The following is a 19640-nucleotide window of genomic DNA, read 5'->3' on the forward strand; positions in this document are numbered from 1 at the left end:
TCCTAGGGATCATAGGGGATATCTTCATACATAATTTCTTTGAATTCTTGGCACAAATCCTCTAAAATTGATGCTATTATCTCTATTTCGAGATAAGAGGACTAAGACTCAGAGAGGCTAAGTAACTTGTCCATAGTCACACAGCAGGTGGGTGCCATAGTGAAACGAATCCTGTCCCTGACCCAGAGCCCCAGCCCTCTCAGCTGTGTTACAGCCTCCATCAATGCGTGTTCCTGGGCCTGCAGAGCCAGAGGAGCTCTGTGGAGGTCCGTGGAGCGTGCACAGGGGCTCAAGGAGCCCCCTGCCCTAACACAGAGGCTCTGGCCTGCCTATGAGCTCCATCTTGTATTTACTGTCCCCAACTTCCTATTCCACATTGTTCCTGAGCCACCAGGGCGAGCAGGCTCTGGTCTCTGAAGCAGCCAACCCATTGCAGCAGGGGTCTCATTCTGAGCAGAGTCATCAGGCAGAAAGAGCCCACTAAGAGGCAGCTCTTCCATGTCAACCGTGTCCCAGTTACTGTTAGCAGGGTTGTAGGGAAGCTCCTTGTTTTCCAGGATGGGGGTGGGGGCGGTGGGGGTGGGGGTGGGGTGGGTCACAGCTCCTCCTTGTTCTCCATAGGACCTGCTTTCATTGTTCTCTGAGGAACACACTCACAGACCCTCCCACCTTGCCCCCACCTTAAAGCCTGCATCTCCCCATGGCTAACACACCACATCTTCTTGATTTTAAACTATTTTCATGGTCATTTTCCAGGGCTCAGCCCACAGTGGATGACCTATGGTCACAGGACCTGCTGAAATGATGCTCAGCAAGTTCCCTGCCACCTAACGGCCAAAGCTGGCACTGCAGCCTTGGCTCTCGGCCTCCCTTGGTGTCTCTCACGGCTCCTGCTCCTTCTTTTGCGTTTACCTCTTATGTCCCTCCCAGTGTTATTCTTCCTCTGTCCCTTCTGTATAGGTGCTCCCTGGGGCTCTGGTCTCAGCCACCTTCTCTACTCTTTCCTCAGACTCTTCCTGGGAGCAGCTATCCTCATCCATGGCTTTAGATGCCACCTAGGTTTTGTTTTTTATATTCAACTAATTTTTTTTTACTCTCCAAACTCACACATCCAGGTGCCCAGCAGGTACCTTCTGTGTGGCTCACAGGACATTCATGCTCTCCTGAAAACTACTTCTTGGTGGGTTTCCTGGCCTCCACTATAGCAAAGGCCCCTTCCCACTGGGGAGAAGGGGAGTCTGAGGCTAGGAGATTGGCTGTGAACCCCAACCCAAGGTAGAGCCAGCCTGGCTGTGCTCACTGTAGCAATGGCCCTTTGAGGTGTGTGGTCTGAAGCCCCGGTAAGGCTCTGCTGGGATGATGCCCCCGGCCAGCGGCCCAGGCTTCCCTGACGTGGCAATCTCTCTCCCTCACACAGAGGCTCTTTGGTGCCTGACTGTTTGCCTGTCCTGCTGCAGGAACCAAGTACCAGGCAGTGATGAGTGCAGACGACTGCTTTGGGATGGGCCGCTCAGCCTACAACGAAGGGGACTATTACCACACGGTGCTGTGGATGGAGCAGGTGCTGAAGCAGCTGGATGCTGGGGAGGAGGCCGTCACCACCAAGGCCCAGGTGCTGGACTACCTGAGCTACGCTGTCTTCCAGTTGGGCGACCTGCGCCGCGCCCTGGAACTCACCCGACGCCTGCTCTCCCTTGGTAAGAAGGTTAGGGGAAGGTCAGATCGGGGTGGGCAGCTGGCAGGAGAACTGGTTACTCCACTGGCCACTACCTGGCCATTCTCCTAGGACTGAGCCAGTCTGACCTGTCCACTGGCAGTGGCTAATGCCTTACTGCTTTTGGACCCAGTCCAGTGACCAGCTAGCTCCTTAACCAACTCAGTTCTGTTTGGGGAATCCTCCTGCATTTTAGGAATCCTCGTGTTATGAGGCCCACAGTGCATCTGCTATTATGCATGATGGAGGTTTCATTGTAGTTTGAGAGTAAGCTATACTCCAGGGTTGCTGCAGTGACCATGGCCTGACCCTGAGTCTAACTGGTGGACTTGCCATGGCATTAGTGTTTTATGTGTCTTGTGCTATGGGACTGAAGGAGATCAAAAGCACTGCCCTGGTCAATGTGGCTTAGTGGTTAGAGGGTTGGCCCACAGACCAAAGGGTCACAGGTTCAATTCCTGGTACCTGGGTTGCAGGTTCGATCCCCGGCTCCAGTTGGGGCATGTGCAGGAGACAACCAATCAATGTGTCTCTCTCACATAGTTTTTCTCTCTTTCTCCGTCTGCTACCAATCCCCCCTTCTTCCGCTCCCTCTCTCCCTTTGCTCTCTCTAAAAATCAATGGAAAAAATATCCTGGGGTGAGGACTAATTAACTAATTAAATAAAGCATCCTTTTAGTAACATATGGGAACACCATAGTCTGGAATTTCACAGACCAGCAAAAACTTTCTTATGCTGATGCTTTTCATGAGTCTGATGTCAACTAGCATAGGAGTGACCAGCAAGACTGATGTGGGGAGAGAGCTTTTTAGATTCTGTCATGTAAGTAAGAGCCTTGGACAGGGAGTCAGGAGACCCTTGGGCTTCAGTTTCCTCGTCCGAGGAGGGGCACAGTAATCCTGCCAAGCGTGCTGCTCACTGTGAGGCCCACAAGCTGAAGCTGCGGCTGTGTCACGTAGCTGTTCTTTTTGCCAGTATTTCAGCCTGCCTTCTAGCCATGCCCAGCATGTGATGTGGTCACCAGGGATGGGTGCACTCTAGGGGACAGACGTCACTGGCACACAGCCAGGTCGGGAGAGGAGGCAGGACTCTGGACCTGTGTCCTTGGGACCTCCTGGGAGGCCTGAGAAGACAGCCCCCTCAGTGGCCAGCCAAGTGTGCCCACTTTGTTGCTTCTTTCTCGTCACTGACCAGAGCAGAGAGAACATCTGTTGGATTTTCTGCTCTGACTCGCGAACCCTGATGAGGTGCTGTGGAAGGCAGGATGCTGCATGCGAGTGAGCTGCTGGGAGAGAAACTGCTTATAGAATAATTTCTCTAAATGACCTAACAGATGTTTGTGGTTTCCTTTTCCTTCTTGTTCTTTGCCTTTTCTAGACCCGAGCCATGAACGAGCTGGAGGGAATCTGCGTTACTTTGAACAGTTGCTGGAGGAAGAAAGAGGAAAAATGGCATCAAATCAGACAGAAGCTGGACAAGCGCCCCAGGACAGCATCTATGAGAGGCCCGCGGACTACCTGCCCGAGAGGGACGTCTACGAGAGCCTCTGTCGTGGGGAGGGCGTCAAACTGGTGAGACACGTGGGTGGGTCAGCGGCCCAGGCCGTGGACCCGGGCTTTGGCTGGACGGGCAGATTTGGGGAGGAAGTTTCTCTGTGGGTCATTTCTCAGCATCTTCCCTAGTTCTTTGTAGTATCTGCTGAGGGTGACGTGTGGACGTTCTTTGAGATACAGGACAGGAGACTCTCTCCTCTCACATCTCTGGTGGATTTTCAATCCTCTCAGTTATTGCTGAGCTTCCCCCGCCCCCCCCCTCCCAACCTGCCCAGTTTCTGTTGGGAAAAACCCGAATGTGGACGTTGCTCAGTTCCCCAGGGAATCCTGGTCTCTGTAGTAGAGACTCGGCAAAGGCTGGAACTCCGCAGTTGCTAGAATTTGGTGTTGGCTATCACCGGCCTTGAGAGCCCTGGGGTCCCAGTGCGTCCTTAGGGAGGCTCAGGTGTGGGCACTCTTGGCCTTTTCCAGGCCTGACTGCCTCGCTCCCCCCGACCCTTCCTCCTGGAAAGGCTCCCCCTGCCCCAGCCCTTTAAACCTACTCACATCTCTGTGAAAAAGGTCAGGGGTCACCCTCTGCCATGACCTTGGGAAAGAAGAAACATTGCCTGATGTGTGGGGTATCATTTTATGCCCAGCAAGCTGAGGTGGGGTGGGAGGGAGCCGCTGCTGGACACAGGGTGTGAGACCAGTGTCTGCAGCCAGCCAGCCTGGGGCAGGGCTTAGGACTCACTCGGCTCAGGGCTGTTGCTCTGTGCTCCCCAGACACCCAAGAGGCAGAAGAGGCTTTTCTGTAGGTACCACGATGGCAACAGGACGCCACAGCTGCTCATCGCCCCCTTCAAAGAGGAGGACGAGTGGGACAGCCCGCACATCGTCAGGTACTACGACGTCATGTCTGACGAGGAAATCCAGAGGATCAAGGAGATCGCAAAACCCAAAGTAGGTGTCTCTGCAGGTCCTTCTTGGGTCCTGGTACCGTGGGGCCATTTGTCGCGTAGCCCACTGGCCTTGGCCAGCGTCCAGCATGAGTCCGCTGTGGGGGTGCTGAGGTGCTGAGGACTCGGTGTGACCTTGTCGGTCTGTGGGTCCAGGGAGAAGAATATTGAGGAGCCGATGTGGACAGCCAGGTCAGCTGAGCAGAGCACAGCTGCTAGGATGGAAGGGCACACGGGGCAGGGCAGGTGCACTGTGAGAAGCGTCAGCGTACCTGCTCGGAGCTGGTGTGTGTGGGTGAGATTTTAGGAAGTGCTGCCCGGCTGCGGCCTGCGGAGCTCCTGATCGGGACTGCTCCTGCACAGGGGGAGAGAGATCATTTTTACAATATCAAGTCTTCTCATCCAAGAGCCTTCTGGGTGTCCTCATTGGTTCATATCTCTTACCATTGTCTTCATAAAGCCCTGCATATTTCTTCTTACGTTTATTCCTAGGTAGTTTTCATGCTACTGTCACTTCATTTTGTTTCTTCATTATTATATTTTTACTGGTTGCATTGTTGTATTAGTTTGCGAATATATGCTAAACTGTTGATTGCATATTTCATAGTAAGAGCTAATATTGACCGAGTTCTTAAGTGTGGCAGGCCCTGTCCTAAGTGCTTAGGTCTGTTAAGCAGGCTGTGTCCTTATGTTCCTCTTCCCCACGTGGAAACTGGGACTTGTGCAGGTCACAGCGTGTCACTGAACTTATTCCTTATTCCTCTTTTGGTTTTCAGCTGATTCTCTTGGATTGTTCAGATAGTAGCATCACCTGCAACTTAGAAAAATGTTGTCTTCTTCTTAATATTTATAGTTCTTTTGTTTCAATGCCTTCGTGAGCTGCCCAGAACTTGTGGAGCACTGAAATAAGAGGCATCCTTGTCTTGTATCTAACTGGAGATTCTTCTGGTATTTCACTGCTAAGTATGCAGTTGGCTGTTAGTTTTGTATATATGTCACCATATTATAAAGTTACTTTTCTATTTCTAGTTCATAAGAGATTTGCTTCCATTTGACATCTTTCAAAGAGAACTGTTTGCTGCCATATCCTCACCACTCCCCTGTCACTGGTCAGGAGGAGGGAGGCCTCAGCTGGACCTGCCACTGCTCTGCTCCTAATAGAATTGTAGTGGCCAAGAGGAAGCCTAGGTTCCTGTCCTGCACCCTGGACCTCATGTTGAGTGACCTTGATTGGGGGTACTAGCGTCAGTTGTATCATAGATGTGACTGAGGGAGGGACTCTAGCCGGTATGCGTGGAGAATGGGGACCTCCCCCCTCCCACTTTGCACTCCCGGCATCAGCTCCAAAGCCCTCCAAGGGAGTAAAACACTTTCCCGGTTGCCAGGTGAGAGAGGCACTGTTGTGTCAGAATCTCCTGAGAAATTCCTCACGTGTTCCTTAGACCCAGGCAGTGAAACACTTCTGTGTGTGTGTGTGTGTGTGTGTGTGTGTGTAACAGGGGGTGCACGCATGCATGTGTGTGGCAGGGGCAGTGGAGGGGATGTTGAGAAAACTTGTCTTTGAACAGAAGCCATGTGAAGAGCCAAACACGCTGACCTCTCCTTTTCCGGAGCCTGTGGGGGACAGATGCTGTGCTGGCTTTGAAGTGGGGCCGGTGAGCTTAACTTGGCCGGTGGGGAATGCTTGGCAGCTGCCTGGGAGTCCCCAGCCGGTTTTCAAAATAGCCCTGTCTGTCCTTGGGAGCAAAGCACAGCTGCCCAGGCCTCCTGTGGGTGTCAGGCCAGCAGTGAGGCTCCGATGCTTGGATGGGGTCTAGCTGCCCCCAGTTGTCATCAGGGAGGAGCCGTAGGCAGGCGCTCAGGGAAGCCCTCCGTCCAGTGCTCTGGTCGTCTTACCAGAACATGCTAGGGCAGCAGAGTGTCCAGGTTGGTTGATCACACCTCCTGACCACCTCTGGGCCATCTGCTCCTCTCCATCCCTTCTGCTACCCCTGCCCAGACTACCATCATCTCTTGCCCTCACTTCTGCCTTGACTTCCCCACTGGCCTCCTTGTTCCCACTGTGGTTCCTCCTACTCAACTTTCCACGAGGTGTCCACAGGGATCCTTCTTACATTCAGACTATGAGTGTCCCACCCTGTATAAAAGCCTTCCCTGTTTCTTATTTGCCACAAGGTCACATCTAGACTCAGCCCCCCTCCCCTCCCCCCCCCCCCCCCCCCCCCCCGCCCACACACACACACACACACTCTTCTGTCTAACTTATAGCCCACAGACATAGTGCCACACCCATTTTCATCCCTGGCCCTCTGCATTGTCATTCCTTCCTTCTTCCTGTGATGCTCCCCCACTTGGCTAACTCCTGCTTACCCTCAAGTCTCAGCTACATGATCCCCTCCTGCAGGAAATCATTCTTGACCCTGCAGACTGGGCTCCCACTGACATTAAGCATGCCCCCCTGCCCCCAGCTCTTCCCGTGCTGTGCTGCAATTACCAAGCTGGTTTTCTGCCTTCCTCACTTGACTGAGTTGCATGAGGGCAGGGGCCACGTGTTAGTCACCCAGCATAGTGCCAAGCATGCAGTAGGCACTCATTAGGTGTGTATTGAGATGAAGAGGAAGTGCTGTTGGGGTGGGATATCTGGGTCTGTGGTCCCACCCATGTGAGTTCATTAGGACAGTCTACAGCTGAAGCACTGGGGGCTGGCTCTCGGCAGCAGGTCCTTCCTGGGAGTCTATCGCTGCACCTGTCTATGGAGACTGGGGAGAGATGAGGTAGTGAGGGCTGTGCGTGTATGTGACGTGTACATGTGTGCATGTGAGGTGTATAGGTGAGGTGGCTGCTTCCAGGCAGCAGTTCACTTATGTCCCAATTCTATCATCTGATCTTTTGAGACTTTACCTAAGAGGGTGGGATCCGTGCCACCTGTATGTGCTCCTGCAGCAGCGGGAGCCAGTGTAAGCAGGAGACTGTTTAGGTAGGTTTCTTGGCAGAGGAGGCCACTGAGGTTCAGCAGGACTGTGGGCTTGACCAGGTTGAGAGGAGCAGGCAAGGCTGAGGCGCAGGGATGCTGGCACAGTCTGACTGGCAGGAGCAGCCACGCGCAGGCTGTGCTCAGGCAGGGGTGGTACAGGGTCCTGGTGAGAAAGGGGGCTGTCTGGGAAGATGGATGGATGGACAGGCCGACTCCATAGGCGTAACTCTGCAGACAGCACCGACCTGGGTGAAAACAAGGGTGGATGGGGACTGAGGAGGTCAGTGATCAGGGTCTGACAGCAGAGCAGAAATGTGGAAGCTCCAGACTACTGCACTGGCCTGGCTTGCAGGATCATGGGGACCTCGGTTAGAGCCATTGCCTGCGAAGCTTCTTCCCTCACTGGCCTGACTGGCAGATCTGGTCCCAGTCTCCCCAGGAAAACACTCAAGGCAAAGAAGGATAAATCTGTCCTCTCTTCCTGCCTTCCAGCTTGCACGAGCCACTGTTCGTGATCCCAAGACAGGCGTCCTCACTGTTGCCAGCTACAGGGTTTCCAAAAGGTCAGCACAGGTGATGGTGGCAGGGTGACTGTTCAAGCCCCACCTCCAGGGCCTCCCAGGCTCTACCCAGGGATTCCTTGAGGGAGGGTGGCTTGGCTTGTCCTACCTGTCCAACCCTTCCCTGCATAGAGCACTCACCCATGCTGCCTCTGGGGAGAGAGTGCAGGACCTCACCTAAGCCTGTCTTCCCTTCCTCTCTTTCTCGCCCTCTTTTGCCTTAGCTCCTGGCTGGAGGAGGACGATGATCCCGTTGTGGCTCGAGTGAACCGCCGGATGCAGCACATCACAGGGCTAACAGTAAAGACTGCAGAATTGTTGCAGGTATGGCTGGTCCCTGGGACCTCGGATTGGACAGGGGTATTCCTGGATACATGGGCTCCCAAGGTGCCCAGGGCCAGGCTTAGGGAGGCCTGTTCAATAAACTGTATGACTGCAGAATGCTGTGAATATGGAGTGACGTCACATGGGGAAGCCAGAATTAAGCATGCCTGCGGCATTCAACAGTTAACATTCAGCAGATATCGATTATCTTCTGTGTGACTGGGAGCTAGAGGCCAGTGGTGGGCCTGGCAGGCCCATTCATGTCTTCTCGAATCCAGAAGCTGAAACCCTGAGTTGTCCCAAGGACACCTCTAAGAGAGCTATGAATACCTTCAGAGGGCGTGGTGCTGAGTCCCAGTCAAAGGTCCTTGGAGGTAAAGTGTTCTGTGGGATATTGATAGAAGCGAGTGGCCCGGACCAGTTGGCTGGTGAAGGTCGAGTGCTTTTCTCTAAGTGCCCGCTGTGGAGCCCTGGCTCCCTGCCCATTGCCATGGTGATTGTGAAGACATGTGGCAGCACTGTGCTGGGAAGTTTTGGGTGAAGCTCCTAATAATGAAACCTCAGTCTATTGAGTTCAAGTCAGCACTGGCCATCTTCGGAGCATTGGAACCTGTGGGTGCTGTTGTATAGTGATGGCCTGAGACGCTGTCAGAGAAATTTCACTGGCATTTTTCTCGAATCTCCTGGATCTGTTTGGCCAGAGGTTCTACATGTTTAAGGATCTCACTCTTTACCTGTAGGCTTGACATTAGGGTCTGATCAGCCAGAGAGCTTATTAGACTATTTAACTGAAGATCGTTTGGAAAAGATTCTCTGAATTTGTGCCTGGACCCACCCAAGCAAATTCATTCATATTCATTCTCTCCCTCTCTCTCTCTCTCTCTCTCTCTCTCTCTCTCAGCAATTAGAAAAACAAATTTGAAGGTCATCTTCATGGATATGTGTGAAATCAACTGCAGTTTTTAAAAATATGTATATCTTTATTGATTTTAGAGAGGAAAGGGAGGGGAGAGAGAGATCAATGTGAGAGAGAAACATCGATCAGTTGCCTCCCATACACACCCTGACTAGAGACCGAACACACAACCTGGGCATGTGCCCTGACCGGAAATTGAACTGTCAGCCTTTTGGTGTACAGGGCGACACAACCAGCTGAGCCACCCAGTCAGGACGAGGCACCATGTTTGTTTGCTTTGTCTTTTCGTGCTGTCCTGGCATTTCCGTTGCCAGCCAGCAGTGTTACAAGCTTTTGACCCGACATGGTCTGGGGGATAGGAGCCTGCCTTCAGCACCTGTCTCTAAGTGCTTATTCCACGGGGACCACTTGCAGTGTCATACGTGCACGCAGGGTCCCTGTGGAATGCTGCAGGCTTCTGGAAAGGAACTGGCTCCTCTTCTACTCGTTGACACTTTTACAGCTGTAGTTGGTGTGTCTTCACTACAGCTGAAGTGAAGCGGTTTTGTTGTGAATTGGATCAGGGCCCAATGGAGGAAGAGAGGCTACACTGCTAGAATTCTCAGAGATTGAAGACACTTCTAACTCAACATCTCAGCCTCACCAAAAAAGGGATTTCTAACTTAAAAAAAAAAAATGATTTCAGAAAGGAAGAGAGAGGGAGAGAGAGATAGAGACATCAGCGATGAGAGAGAATCATTGATCGGCTGCCTCCTGTACACCCCACACTGAGGACTGAGCCTGCAACCCAGGCATGTGCCCTGACCGGGAATTGAACCGTGACCTCCTGATTCATAAGTTGACGTTCAACCACTGAGCCATGCCTGCTGGGCTCTAACTTTATTTTTGTGTGTGTCTTCACTCTGATCTCTGCATCATAAAAACCCTGATCTTTCAAATGACTGACTCTCTAAAGCAGTGGTTCTCAACCCTCTGGCCCTTTAAATACAGTTCCTCATGTTGTGACTCAACCATAAAATTATTTTCGTTGCTACTTCATAACTGTAATGTTGCTACTGTTATGAATCATAATGTAAATACAGTGGGGCCTTGACTTATGAGTGTCCCGACTAACGAGTTTTTCGAGATATGAGCCGTCTCTCGGCCGATTTTTTTGCTTTGAGTTGCAAGCTAATATTCGGGTTACGAGCCAGCTTCAGATACCCCACTGCTAGTTGGCGCAGCGAACGTCACAGTGAACGCCACAACATCAGCCCAGCATCACGTGTCTCACTTGTTCACATTTGATTTGACATACGAGTAATTTGAGTTACGAGCTCCGTCATGGAACGAATTAAACTCGTAAGTCAAGGCCCCACTGTATCTGATATGCAGGATGGTCTTAGGCGACCCCTGTGAAAGGGTCATTCGACCACCAAAGGGGTCGCGACCCACAGGTTGAGAATCGCTGCTCTAAAGGTCCAAATGAATACCTCCTCACAGGAATCAGTTTTGATGTGCAGTTGCTTGTTATTAAAGGTACGTGTCTGGGGACCAGAGTTTGACCAGACCGTGAATCTGATTGCGGCAAATCCAGAAGTTTCCATGACACTTGCGCTATTTGGGAACAGTATTAGATAGTGTAGGGACAATAGCTGCAGCACCATGATCAAATGTGGTTCCCCAGCTGTTAAAAGATAAGCCGGCCAGAGCAATGCAGCTTCTCTCACTCCCTGGGATCCGAACACGTATGCACTCCACCCAGTAAGGGGGAGTGTTGGAAAATCCAGTCTGCTCCGCAGCTCCAGCAACAAGCAGTGATGGGATTTTCCTGAATGCAGTGGCACGGTGATCACAGCCATGTTTAAAATTTTCTCCTAAGGTCTTGATTAGAGTGGATCCACAGAAAAAGCATGTGTACTGTCACTTCGTCAACTGCTCTAGCATTTTCCTCCTTAGAGGCACCTCTAGCCTTCGGGCCACCTGTTGACCCAAGGCCTCCTGACCAACAGCAGGGTGGCCAGGTGTTTAGGCTATGGGGATCTTGAAGGCTGAAGCAGCGGGTGACAGCATTTTTTCATCCCCTGATTCTTCATATCAAAGTTTTTATTTTTGTGGAGACTGAAAATCATGCTGCCCAAATTCTGCACTTCATTCCATTAGACAGATACTGTTTATGCTCCAAAAGGAGGATTCTCTCTTGTAAAGTCCACCCTCCCGGCCCTTCCCCCAGGTCTAAGGGCCTCCGTTATTGCTAACTGTGCAGCATTTTCCACCTGAAGGCTGAAATCGCAGAGAAGAATATACTAAAAGTACCAATTTTCTGAGGACTAATAACTGAGCCCACAGGTTTTTTGGGTTTCAGTAAGACACAGTAGCCAAGTGTTCCCAGAAGGACTTTGATGGTGCCACTTGATTGACCAGCTTTCATACTGAATATATCTCCTGAAGCTAAAATAACTGTCGTGATTTAGGACTTACATTGTGCTGATAAACTATTCACAAAGGCATTTACGATTTCTCATCCCAGTAATGACACCTAGTGGTTGCTGCAGCGAGGTGGCTCGGGTCCTGTTCCAGGCCCAGGCTCCTGCAGGGGGCACCGAGGTCGGGCAGCAGCTCTGGCCACGTGCAGCTGGCCGCCCATGTCCTGCTGCTTCACTTGGAGGCAGAGTACTCCATGCAGTGGACAGCTGCGGGATGGAGGAATATACCCTTCCATGGGCATGGTGACAGACGCGGCAGGAGCAGTGCCAGGCACTGAGAAGCTCCCAAACTAGTATTAAAAAAAGAAATCCCAATCTTGAGTTTGTTGTTGGCTTTCCTCGGAATTACCTTCTCATTATCTCCCAAACAGGGCTTGGGCCGGGGCCTGTCTCAAGGGCTCCCTCTGCTGTCATCTGCGTGTCCCTGCAGGGCAGGAGCTTCTCCACAGTGGCCACATGCAGGTGGCTCATGTTCTCTTTGGGAAACCACATTTGTGCTGCAGCCTTACTCTCCCTCTAGCCGTAGACATGTTTGCAGCCTTTGCTCTGCCCGTGCTGGCCGGGCATAGTTACCTTCTACCTTAGAGGGGCTGGTCTTGGGGGTTCTGGTTTTGGGGGTTCAGGTGGTTCTAGTTGTTACCTGGGAAGATAGTACCCCTGGGGACATGGGCTGTTTTGGGGCCGTTCATGTTGCTGACGAGGCCCAACGTTGTTATTCCCACCAGGTTGCTAATTACGGAATGGGAGGACAGTACGAGCCACACTTTGACTTCTCTAGGGTAAGGACCAACTCACCGGTGCTTTCAGAGGGACCTGTTCCAGCTGGTTTGAGAAGGCTGGGGCTTCTAGAAGCACTTCAGCCTCCGTATCAGGCTCCCCCCGCCTCACCAGGGCCAACTCTTTGTTATTGGAGAAGCCCAAGTCTGGAACCAGGGGCCTGCAGAGCCCAGTGCAGCCTGGCTGCTTCCCCTGGGATGTGGGGAGTGTTCTTCCTGCCCATCCCTGTCATTCTCTGCGCTGACTGTCCAGCAGAGGACCTCACTAGGTCTCTGTGAAGGCTGATCCTGCCCCCTCCCCCGTGCCCTCCCAGACTTTACCTGGCAGCCTTGGCCCATGGTCCAGGGCAGTGATGGCGAACCTATGACACGCGTGTCAGAGGTGACACGTGAACTCATCTTTTTGGTTGATTTTTCTTTGTTAAATGGCATTTAAGTATATAAAATAAATATCAAAATTATAAGTCTTTGTTTTACTATGGTTGCAGATATCAAAAAATTTCTGTATGTGACACGGCACCAGAGTTAAGTTAGGGTTTTTCAAAATGCTGACACGCCGAGCTCAAAAGGTTCACCATCACTGGTCTAGGGCTAGGCTGATGGGTGGAACGCACACTTATTACCTTCCCCGACCCTTTTGGCCCCACTGGGGGGGCGGGGTGGTGGGTGAAGTCAGTTGCAAACTTGGGTGAAAGTTGTTGTTTGTTGCAGCGACCTTTTGACAGCGGCCTCAAAACAGAGGGGAATAGGTTAGCGACGTTTCTTAACTATGTAAGTATCGGGTCCAGGCCCGCCTGTTTACTCTCACTTAATTTTATAGAACGATGAGCAAGATGTTTTCAAGCATTTAGGGACGGGGAACCGTGTGGCCACATTCTTAAACTACGTGAGTATGATGTGTGTGGTGTGTGAGCCTTAAGAGGAGTCTGGGTCCAAAAAGCTCTTATATCCACTCCTGTCAGGGCTGATACCACCAGAGTTGCTCAGTGGCTGGGCCCGTCTTGGCTGGAGTAGAGAGTTGGCCTTCGTTTATCTATGGGCACCCCCCTGACCCCCAGGACCTTCACATCCCTGGCTTCTTTTTTGTTTGTTTGTTAATCCTTGCCTGAAGGATATTTTTCCATTGATTTTTAGAGAGAGTGGAAGAGAGAGGGAAAGACAGAGAGAAACATCAATGTGAGAGAAACACATTGCTTGGTTGCCTCCTGCACGAGCTCCAGCCAGGGCCCAGGCCATGGAGGAGCCTGCAACCAAGATACGTGCTCTTGACCTGAATTGAACCCGGGACCCTTGGGTCCACAGGCCAACGTTCTATCCACTGAGCCATACTGGCTAGGGCCCTGGCTCCTTTTCGATGGGCCCAGTGCTAGTCTGGAATTTGGGGGTGGGTGCCCCAAAAGTTCCCTCCTTGGCAGCAGAGTGAGGAAGTAGCCGTGAAGTGCTTAGATGAAAGCTGCCTTTGTTTCCCTAAACTTGGTGTCCTGTCTCCCACAGGCTACTTGCGCTCCAGCCTCAGGCCATTGGGTTTTCCTCACATGAGCAACAGTTTCCCGCCCCCTCTGCTGAGAGGGCTGGCCCTAAGGAGGCATAGAAACTATCAAGAAATTCAGAGATAGATGCCTGTGTCCGTATTTCCCTCTGGTTTCTCATTTACGTTTTTATTGTGTGGCTTTTATGTGCTGGGGACTGCCACGAACACGCTGGTGGGCAGGACATGTGTGGTCTCTCTTGTAAGGCTGACGGTCTAATACAAGGCTTACTTTAAGCAGAGGAGAGGTCATTGTTTCATTGCCATGGTGACAAGTGCTTTGAAGACAGTAGCTCAGGGTTGGTGCTCAGGGAAGGCCTCCCTTGGGAAGTAACATGTCAATATTGAGACTTGAAGGTTGAGTGGAAAATAGTTGGCGGAACTTGTTTTCTGGCAGAGGAGAAAGTGTGTGGAGACCTGGAGGAGGGAAGGAGCGTGGGATGTTGGAAAAATAGAAAAAGGCTGGTGGCTTGGAGGCAGGAATTGATAGTGGCTAGAAGAGGGAGAGGCTGGTGACACTGACAGGGCCTTCGGGTTCTGGATTGGATCCCCAGGGCTGTGACCGTTAGGGGTTTTCATGTTATTCATTTCCCCTGTCTGTCGAGTGCCCTTCAGTCTGTCTGGTATGTGTCCTGTGGAAATATTTATTAGCTGCAAATGCTATTACATTATGAGCAAAAACCTGAAGTGAGAGAGCCAGACGAGAACGAAGTGGTGCTTTGGGCGTGAGTCGAGGCACACGTTGTGGGCATGAGTGCAGCCTCCCTTCCATGGAATTTGCGTTCTGGTTAGTTTGAGGTCTCACCATGGGAGAAAGCAGGGCCTCTGGAGAGACAAACCCTACCTTCCCACCCAGAGGCCCGGGGAAGGTGCGTGTCTAACTAGAGCAAGTTTTAGAGGCCACAGTGGGGACCACAGATGGTGTTGGAAGCATCAGGGAGCTCCTGGTCAGGGTAGCTCCTGGGTATAGTGGCTTAGGCAAGGCCCAGGCCTAATGGGGATGCAAGGAGTGGAGGTCAGGCAGGCATTTTTCTGAGATTTAGATTGTTCCCCTCTGAGGACAGCTGGGATGTGAGTCTCCCCTACAGCTCTTGCGTGCCCATGGCATCGAGACTGTCCTGCTGAACCGTACAGATGAAGCCAGTGGTTCTCAACCTTCTGGCCCTTTAAATACAGTTCCTCATGTTGTGACCCAACCATAAAATTATTGGTTGCTACTTCATAACTGTCATGTTGCTACTGTTATGAATCGTAATGTAAATATCTGATATGCAGGATGGTCTTAGGTAACCCCTGTGAAAGGGTCGTTCCACCGCCAAAGGAGTCGCGACCCACAGGTTGAGAACCCCTGGATTAAGCAGTGTTTAGGGAAAAGCTTTTCTTAGCTGAAGGGCTGGCCGTGGAGCAGAGCCTCCAAGCCCTGTTGCTCTTGTCCAGAGGAGGCTCAGTCATGTCCTTCGTGGCTCAGTTGCTCTGAAATCCTTGGGTAGAAGGGCCAAGCTCTATGCCTTGTATTCCCAGATGAGCGATGTAGAAGCTGGTGGTGCCACCGTCTTTCCTGATCTGGGGGCTGCAATTTGGCCTAAGAAGGTAAGTTCTTGTTCTTACGGCTCTGATGTCGAAGCCGGGCTTTATGTTCCTCAGTCCCGTTCCCTGGCCTGCTTGACTCTCACTGGGAGGGGCCTTAGCCCCTTCTTACCTAAACTCTGACCTTGTGGCCTCAGCTTCCATCTGGGGAGAAGAGATAGGGAGGGAGGTCCCTCAGGGGCAGACAGGTTTGCAGGCACCCACCCCCCACCCCTCACTCCCCGCTCGCCCCCCCCCCCCACCCCCACCCGTGAAGGGTAGGTGTTTTCTGGGGAACTTTTCTCTCCTTGGAGTCCCAGAGCCCTGTCTCCCTGTACACGGGAAAGAGAGGGTGTGTCTGCTCAGGGAGGGGCTTTGGGGTGCTCAGAGTCAGGCTCTCCAGCCCAGTCTCTAAGGATGTTGTCTGATAGGCTGTTTCTCTTTCCCAGGGCACAGCAGTATTCTGGTACAACCTCTTGCGGAGCGGGGAAGGTGACTACCGAACGAGACACGCAGCTTGCCCCGTGCTTGTGGGCTGCAAGTGGGGTGAGTGGCTTAAGGAGTGGTGCTGGCCTTGGTGGCCTCGGCGGGCTTTAGTGGTCGTCCTTAGACTCTGAGCCGGGAGACAACTGCTGCCAGAGTTTCACAAAGCCACACTGTCCGCCTTTTGAGTTCCCCCCCCCCCCCCCCCATTATATCAAGAGTATATTAGGGGAACTTACAATACAAGGCATGTCTTGGGCAGAAGCAGGAGCCAGGGTGTGTGGTTGTGTGTTTTTTGTTAGTTTTTTTTTTTTTTAATCCTGCTGATAGTCCCTCCCAACCATTCAGCTGGGTTTGTGCCAAGACAACTATTTGAGGCCACTCTCAGAGATGCCAAGAGAGCCGAGGGAGCTCTGAGAAAGAATAGCCAGATAAGCATCAGAGGTCCAGGATGGCGCCCCAGAGCGATGGACTCTGGCAAGGGTTCAGAGGGGGCCCTGGGGGACAACTGGAATCAAAGTCGGGAAGGGGTGTCCCAGGCAAGCAAGGCACACGGGACAAGGCACAGCCTAAAACCAGCACCAAAGGTGTGGGAACTGGCTTCCTTTGTCACTTGGATAAGGGGAGGCCTGTGGCACAGGGACCAAGAGATGAGGCTGGAGGCTGGGACCAAACCGCAGAGGCTGAAGCTTGAGCAAGCAGCTGTGGTGAGCCATGGAGAGGCTTGAACCAGTGTGTGACAGGAAGTGATCAGAAAGAGATGAGTTTATAGCCTTCCTGGGGAGTTTTGGAGATAATGACAGGTTCACAGAAAATTGAGCAAATGAAAATGAAAATCGAGGCAATTGCTGACCAGGGGGAAAAAAAGTTGCACAAGAAAGGAAATATATGCCCTAACCGGTTTGGCTCAGTGGATAGAGCGTCAGCCTGCAGACTCAAGGGTCCCAGGTTTGATTCCGGTCAAGGGCATGTACCTTGGTTGCGGGCACATCCCCAGTAGGGAGTGTGCAGGAGGCAGCTGATTGATGTTTCTCTCTCATCGATGTTTCTAACTCTCTATCCCTCTCCCTTCCTCTCTGTAAAAAATCAATAAAATATATTTTAAAAAGAAAAAAAAAGAAAGGAAATATAAGTATAATCTATTAGGTGGCTCATGTGTGAGCAATATTTACATGATATAACGATGTAAATACTGAATATTAATGTAACTAAAACCTGTGATTTAATTATATTAAGTATATAGGAGGTAATAAGTATGTGTTTTAGAGGTAATATAAAAGAATTCTAAAATTGAAAGTCAAGAAATAGTACTATAAGCATGTTATTTAGAAAAATGAGGATAAATATCAGAAGACAAGTGAAGAAGTTGAATGTCTAATGGAAGGGGGGATTAGTAGTGGGAAGGGGTAGGAAGAAGATTGCTGTTTATCATTATAAGCTTTGTAGACAACTTGATTTTTAAAAAATATATTTTTACTGATTTCAGAGAGGGAGAGAAAGAGAAAACATGAATGATGAGAGAGAATCATTGATCGGTTGCCTCCTGCACGTCCCCTATTGGAAATTGAGTTTGCAACCTGGGCATGTGCCCTGACCAGGTATTGAACAATGACCTCCTGGTTCATAGGTCGATGCTCAACCACTGAGCCACACCCGCTGGGCAATAATTTGATTTTTTTAAACCAAGTACCTGTATTACCTTACGTTAACATATTTAAAATGCTCTACGTATTCTGTAGTGCATTGGAATAAATTTGTTGTATTCATTGTGAAAGAAAGAGACTGGTTGAGAAATGAAATCATGGTTCATGCGAATTTGAGACACAGCTTTAGCTGACCGCTTGGCTACCCACAAGCACACATATGGGATCCACTGGCATACAACTCCTGAGGTTGACATCCAGGCCCTCCACCATCTTGACAAGCTTCCTCTCCCTCTTCTCCTACCTCTCAGTTCCTACCCACCAATTTTCAATAATATCAACTTGGCTGGGGTCCTTATCACACACCAGAGTGATTCAAACCTTGATGTCTTTCTCAGCTTGTTCTCACCTCCTGGACCCCCTTGAATAGGAACCATCATGGTCTGTCCATCTTCTTCCCTGGATAACTCCTATTCAGCTTCATGCCCAGCTCTGTGGTCTCCTTCCCTCAGATAGTTAAATGCCCTTTGGCTCTGTTTCTATGGCAACCTTACACACATGTAACTTCTGTCACTGACAGACTTTTGTACAATGATCTGTTTATACATATGTCTTCCTCACTAGCTCCTGAGTAACTTGATACCTGAGACCATGTCATACATCTGAATCGTGGGTCCAGTGTAGGATTCATCCTGAAGGAGTCATTAATTTGGGGAGGGGGGGGGGCTGACCCTAACCAATAGGATTGTAACATAGTTTTTATCTGTTCACAGTCTCCAATAAGTGGTTCCATGAACGAGGACAGGAGTTCTTGAGGCCATGTGGATCAACAGAAGTTGACTGACATCCTTTTCTGCCCATCCTTTTCCTGGTCCCACAGCCTTTTGTCTTCAAGTTCAACGTGACAAACACCTTTGTATGTTCCAGCCCCTGTCAGGCCGGTCTTTGGAGAAGTGAATGTCTACTGGAGCACACAAGAGGATAGGGGAAAGTCCTGGGTGACCTCGGTCCCAGCCTTTCTGGTCAGCCTGTGCCATCTCGGGTCAGAGTGGGTGCAGCAGAGTCAGGCTGTCTGGCACCTAGCAAGGTGCCTTTGTACCTCAGATGCTTTAGGTGTGAGATGTTTCAGTGAACCAAAGTTCTGATACCTTGTTTACATGTTTGTTTTTATGCATTTCTATTCATGTGGCTTTAACCAAAAAAAAAAATAAAATGTCCCTGCCAGAAGCCTTAAAGTGCCTTATTTGGAGTATTTTTTAAGACATGGGAGCTTTTATCAAGTTCACTATTTCCTGTGCCTCTCCTCTGTGGAGGTAGACTCTGGGTAATAAGTACTTTAGTGGCAAAACCCTGACCTTGAGTACTAGATCTGGTGTCAACACTTACATCTCCTCCAAGCTTCAGTGTCCTTTCTCACCAGGAGTAAATGAGAGTTCTTGTTATCCCACCCTTCTCCAATATCTGGTATTGTCAGACTTTTGAATTTTAGTCAGCTTGTTACGTGCATAGTATTAATTTTAACACGATTGTTAATGACACTGAACACCTTTGTTTTACATTTATTAGTCCTTAGGTTTCTTTAAGTGTCTATTCACGTCTTTTTCTTAGTGATTCATAGGAATTTTTAATATATTATGGACACAAGTTCTTTGTTGGTTATATGTTTTGCAAATGATATATTTTTTTCTAGTTTGTCTTTTTATTCTTAGTTCTTTTGACGAATAGTTCTTAATTTTTATGTCAAATTATCAAGTTTTCCCTTTTTGATTTATGCTTTTAATGTCTTGTTTAAGAAATTCTCTCATACCCTAAGATCACGAAAATATTTCCTGTATTTTTTTCTAAAAGCATTATAATGTCTTTTTCATTTATGAATTTAATTCACCTGAGTTTGATTTTTGTATGTTGTATGAAGTACAGGGGTCTACTTACAAAATTATTTTTGCATATTTTATTAGGATAGGATTGGCTTATGCTAAAGGAATAAAGTAACCCCTAAGTCTCAGTGGCTTAATATATAAAACTATGTCTCATGTAAAAAAATCACTGGGTTTTTGCCCGGCTGGTATGGCTCAGTGGTTGAGCGTTGACCATCTCCCTTCCTCTCTGTAAACAATAATACATATTTTAAAAAAGAAAAACAACTTCTTGTCTAATAACTCCATGCTTTAGATTATCTGTAGATCTCTTTCTATTGTC

General features: G+C 50.0%; 1 protein-coding gene across 5 annotated transcripts in view; it reads left to right on the forward strand.

Moving 5' to 3' along the window:
- The window catches only part of P4HA2 (prolyl 4-hydroxylase subunit alpha 2), a 36309-nt gene extending 17633 nt beyond the window's left edge, over window positions 1–18676 (forward strand). For 3 of the 5 annotated variants that reach the window (XM_070415037.1, XM_070415038.1, XM_070415039.1), the window contains 10 exons: window positions 1458–1697; window positions 3093–3286; window positions 4034–4210; window positions 7673–7743; window positions 7965–8064; window positions 12171–12224; window positions 13042–13107; window positions 15271–15339; window positions 15765–15861; window positions 18215–18676. In XM_070415037.1, coding sequence (XP_070271138.1) covers window positions 1458–1697; window positions 3093–3286; window positions 4034–4210; window positions 7673–7743; window positions 7965–8064; window positions 12171–12224; window positions 13042–13107; window positions 15271–15339; window positions 15765–15861; window positions 18215–18285 — 1139 coding nt within the window. In that variant the 3' untranslated portion in view covers window positions 18286–18676. Of the gene's footprint in view, window positions 1–1457; window positions 1698–3092; window positions 3287–4033; window positions 4211–7672; window positions 7744–7964; window positions 8065–12170; window positions 12225–12932; window positions 12993–13041; window positions 13108–15270; window positions 15340–15764; window positions 15862–18214 lie in introns of all 5 variants that reach the window. The other 2 variants (XM_070415041.1, XM_070415040.1) reach the window with 2 other exon arrangements.
- Window positions 18677–19640: the final 964 nt, after the last annotated feature.

This window comes from Myotis yumanensis, unplaced genomic scaffold (genome assembly GCF_028538775.1).
Source record: "Myotis yumanensis isolate MYYU_CA2020_CCGP unplaced genomic scaffold, mMyoYum1.0.hap1 SCAF_5, whole genome shotgun sequence".
Lineage (NCBI taxonomy): Eukaryota > Metazoa > Chordata > Mammalia > Chiroptera > Vespertilionidae > Myotis > Myotis yumanensis.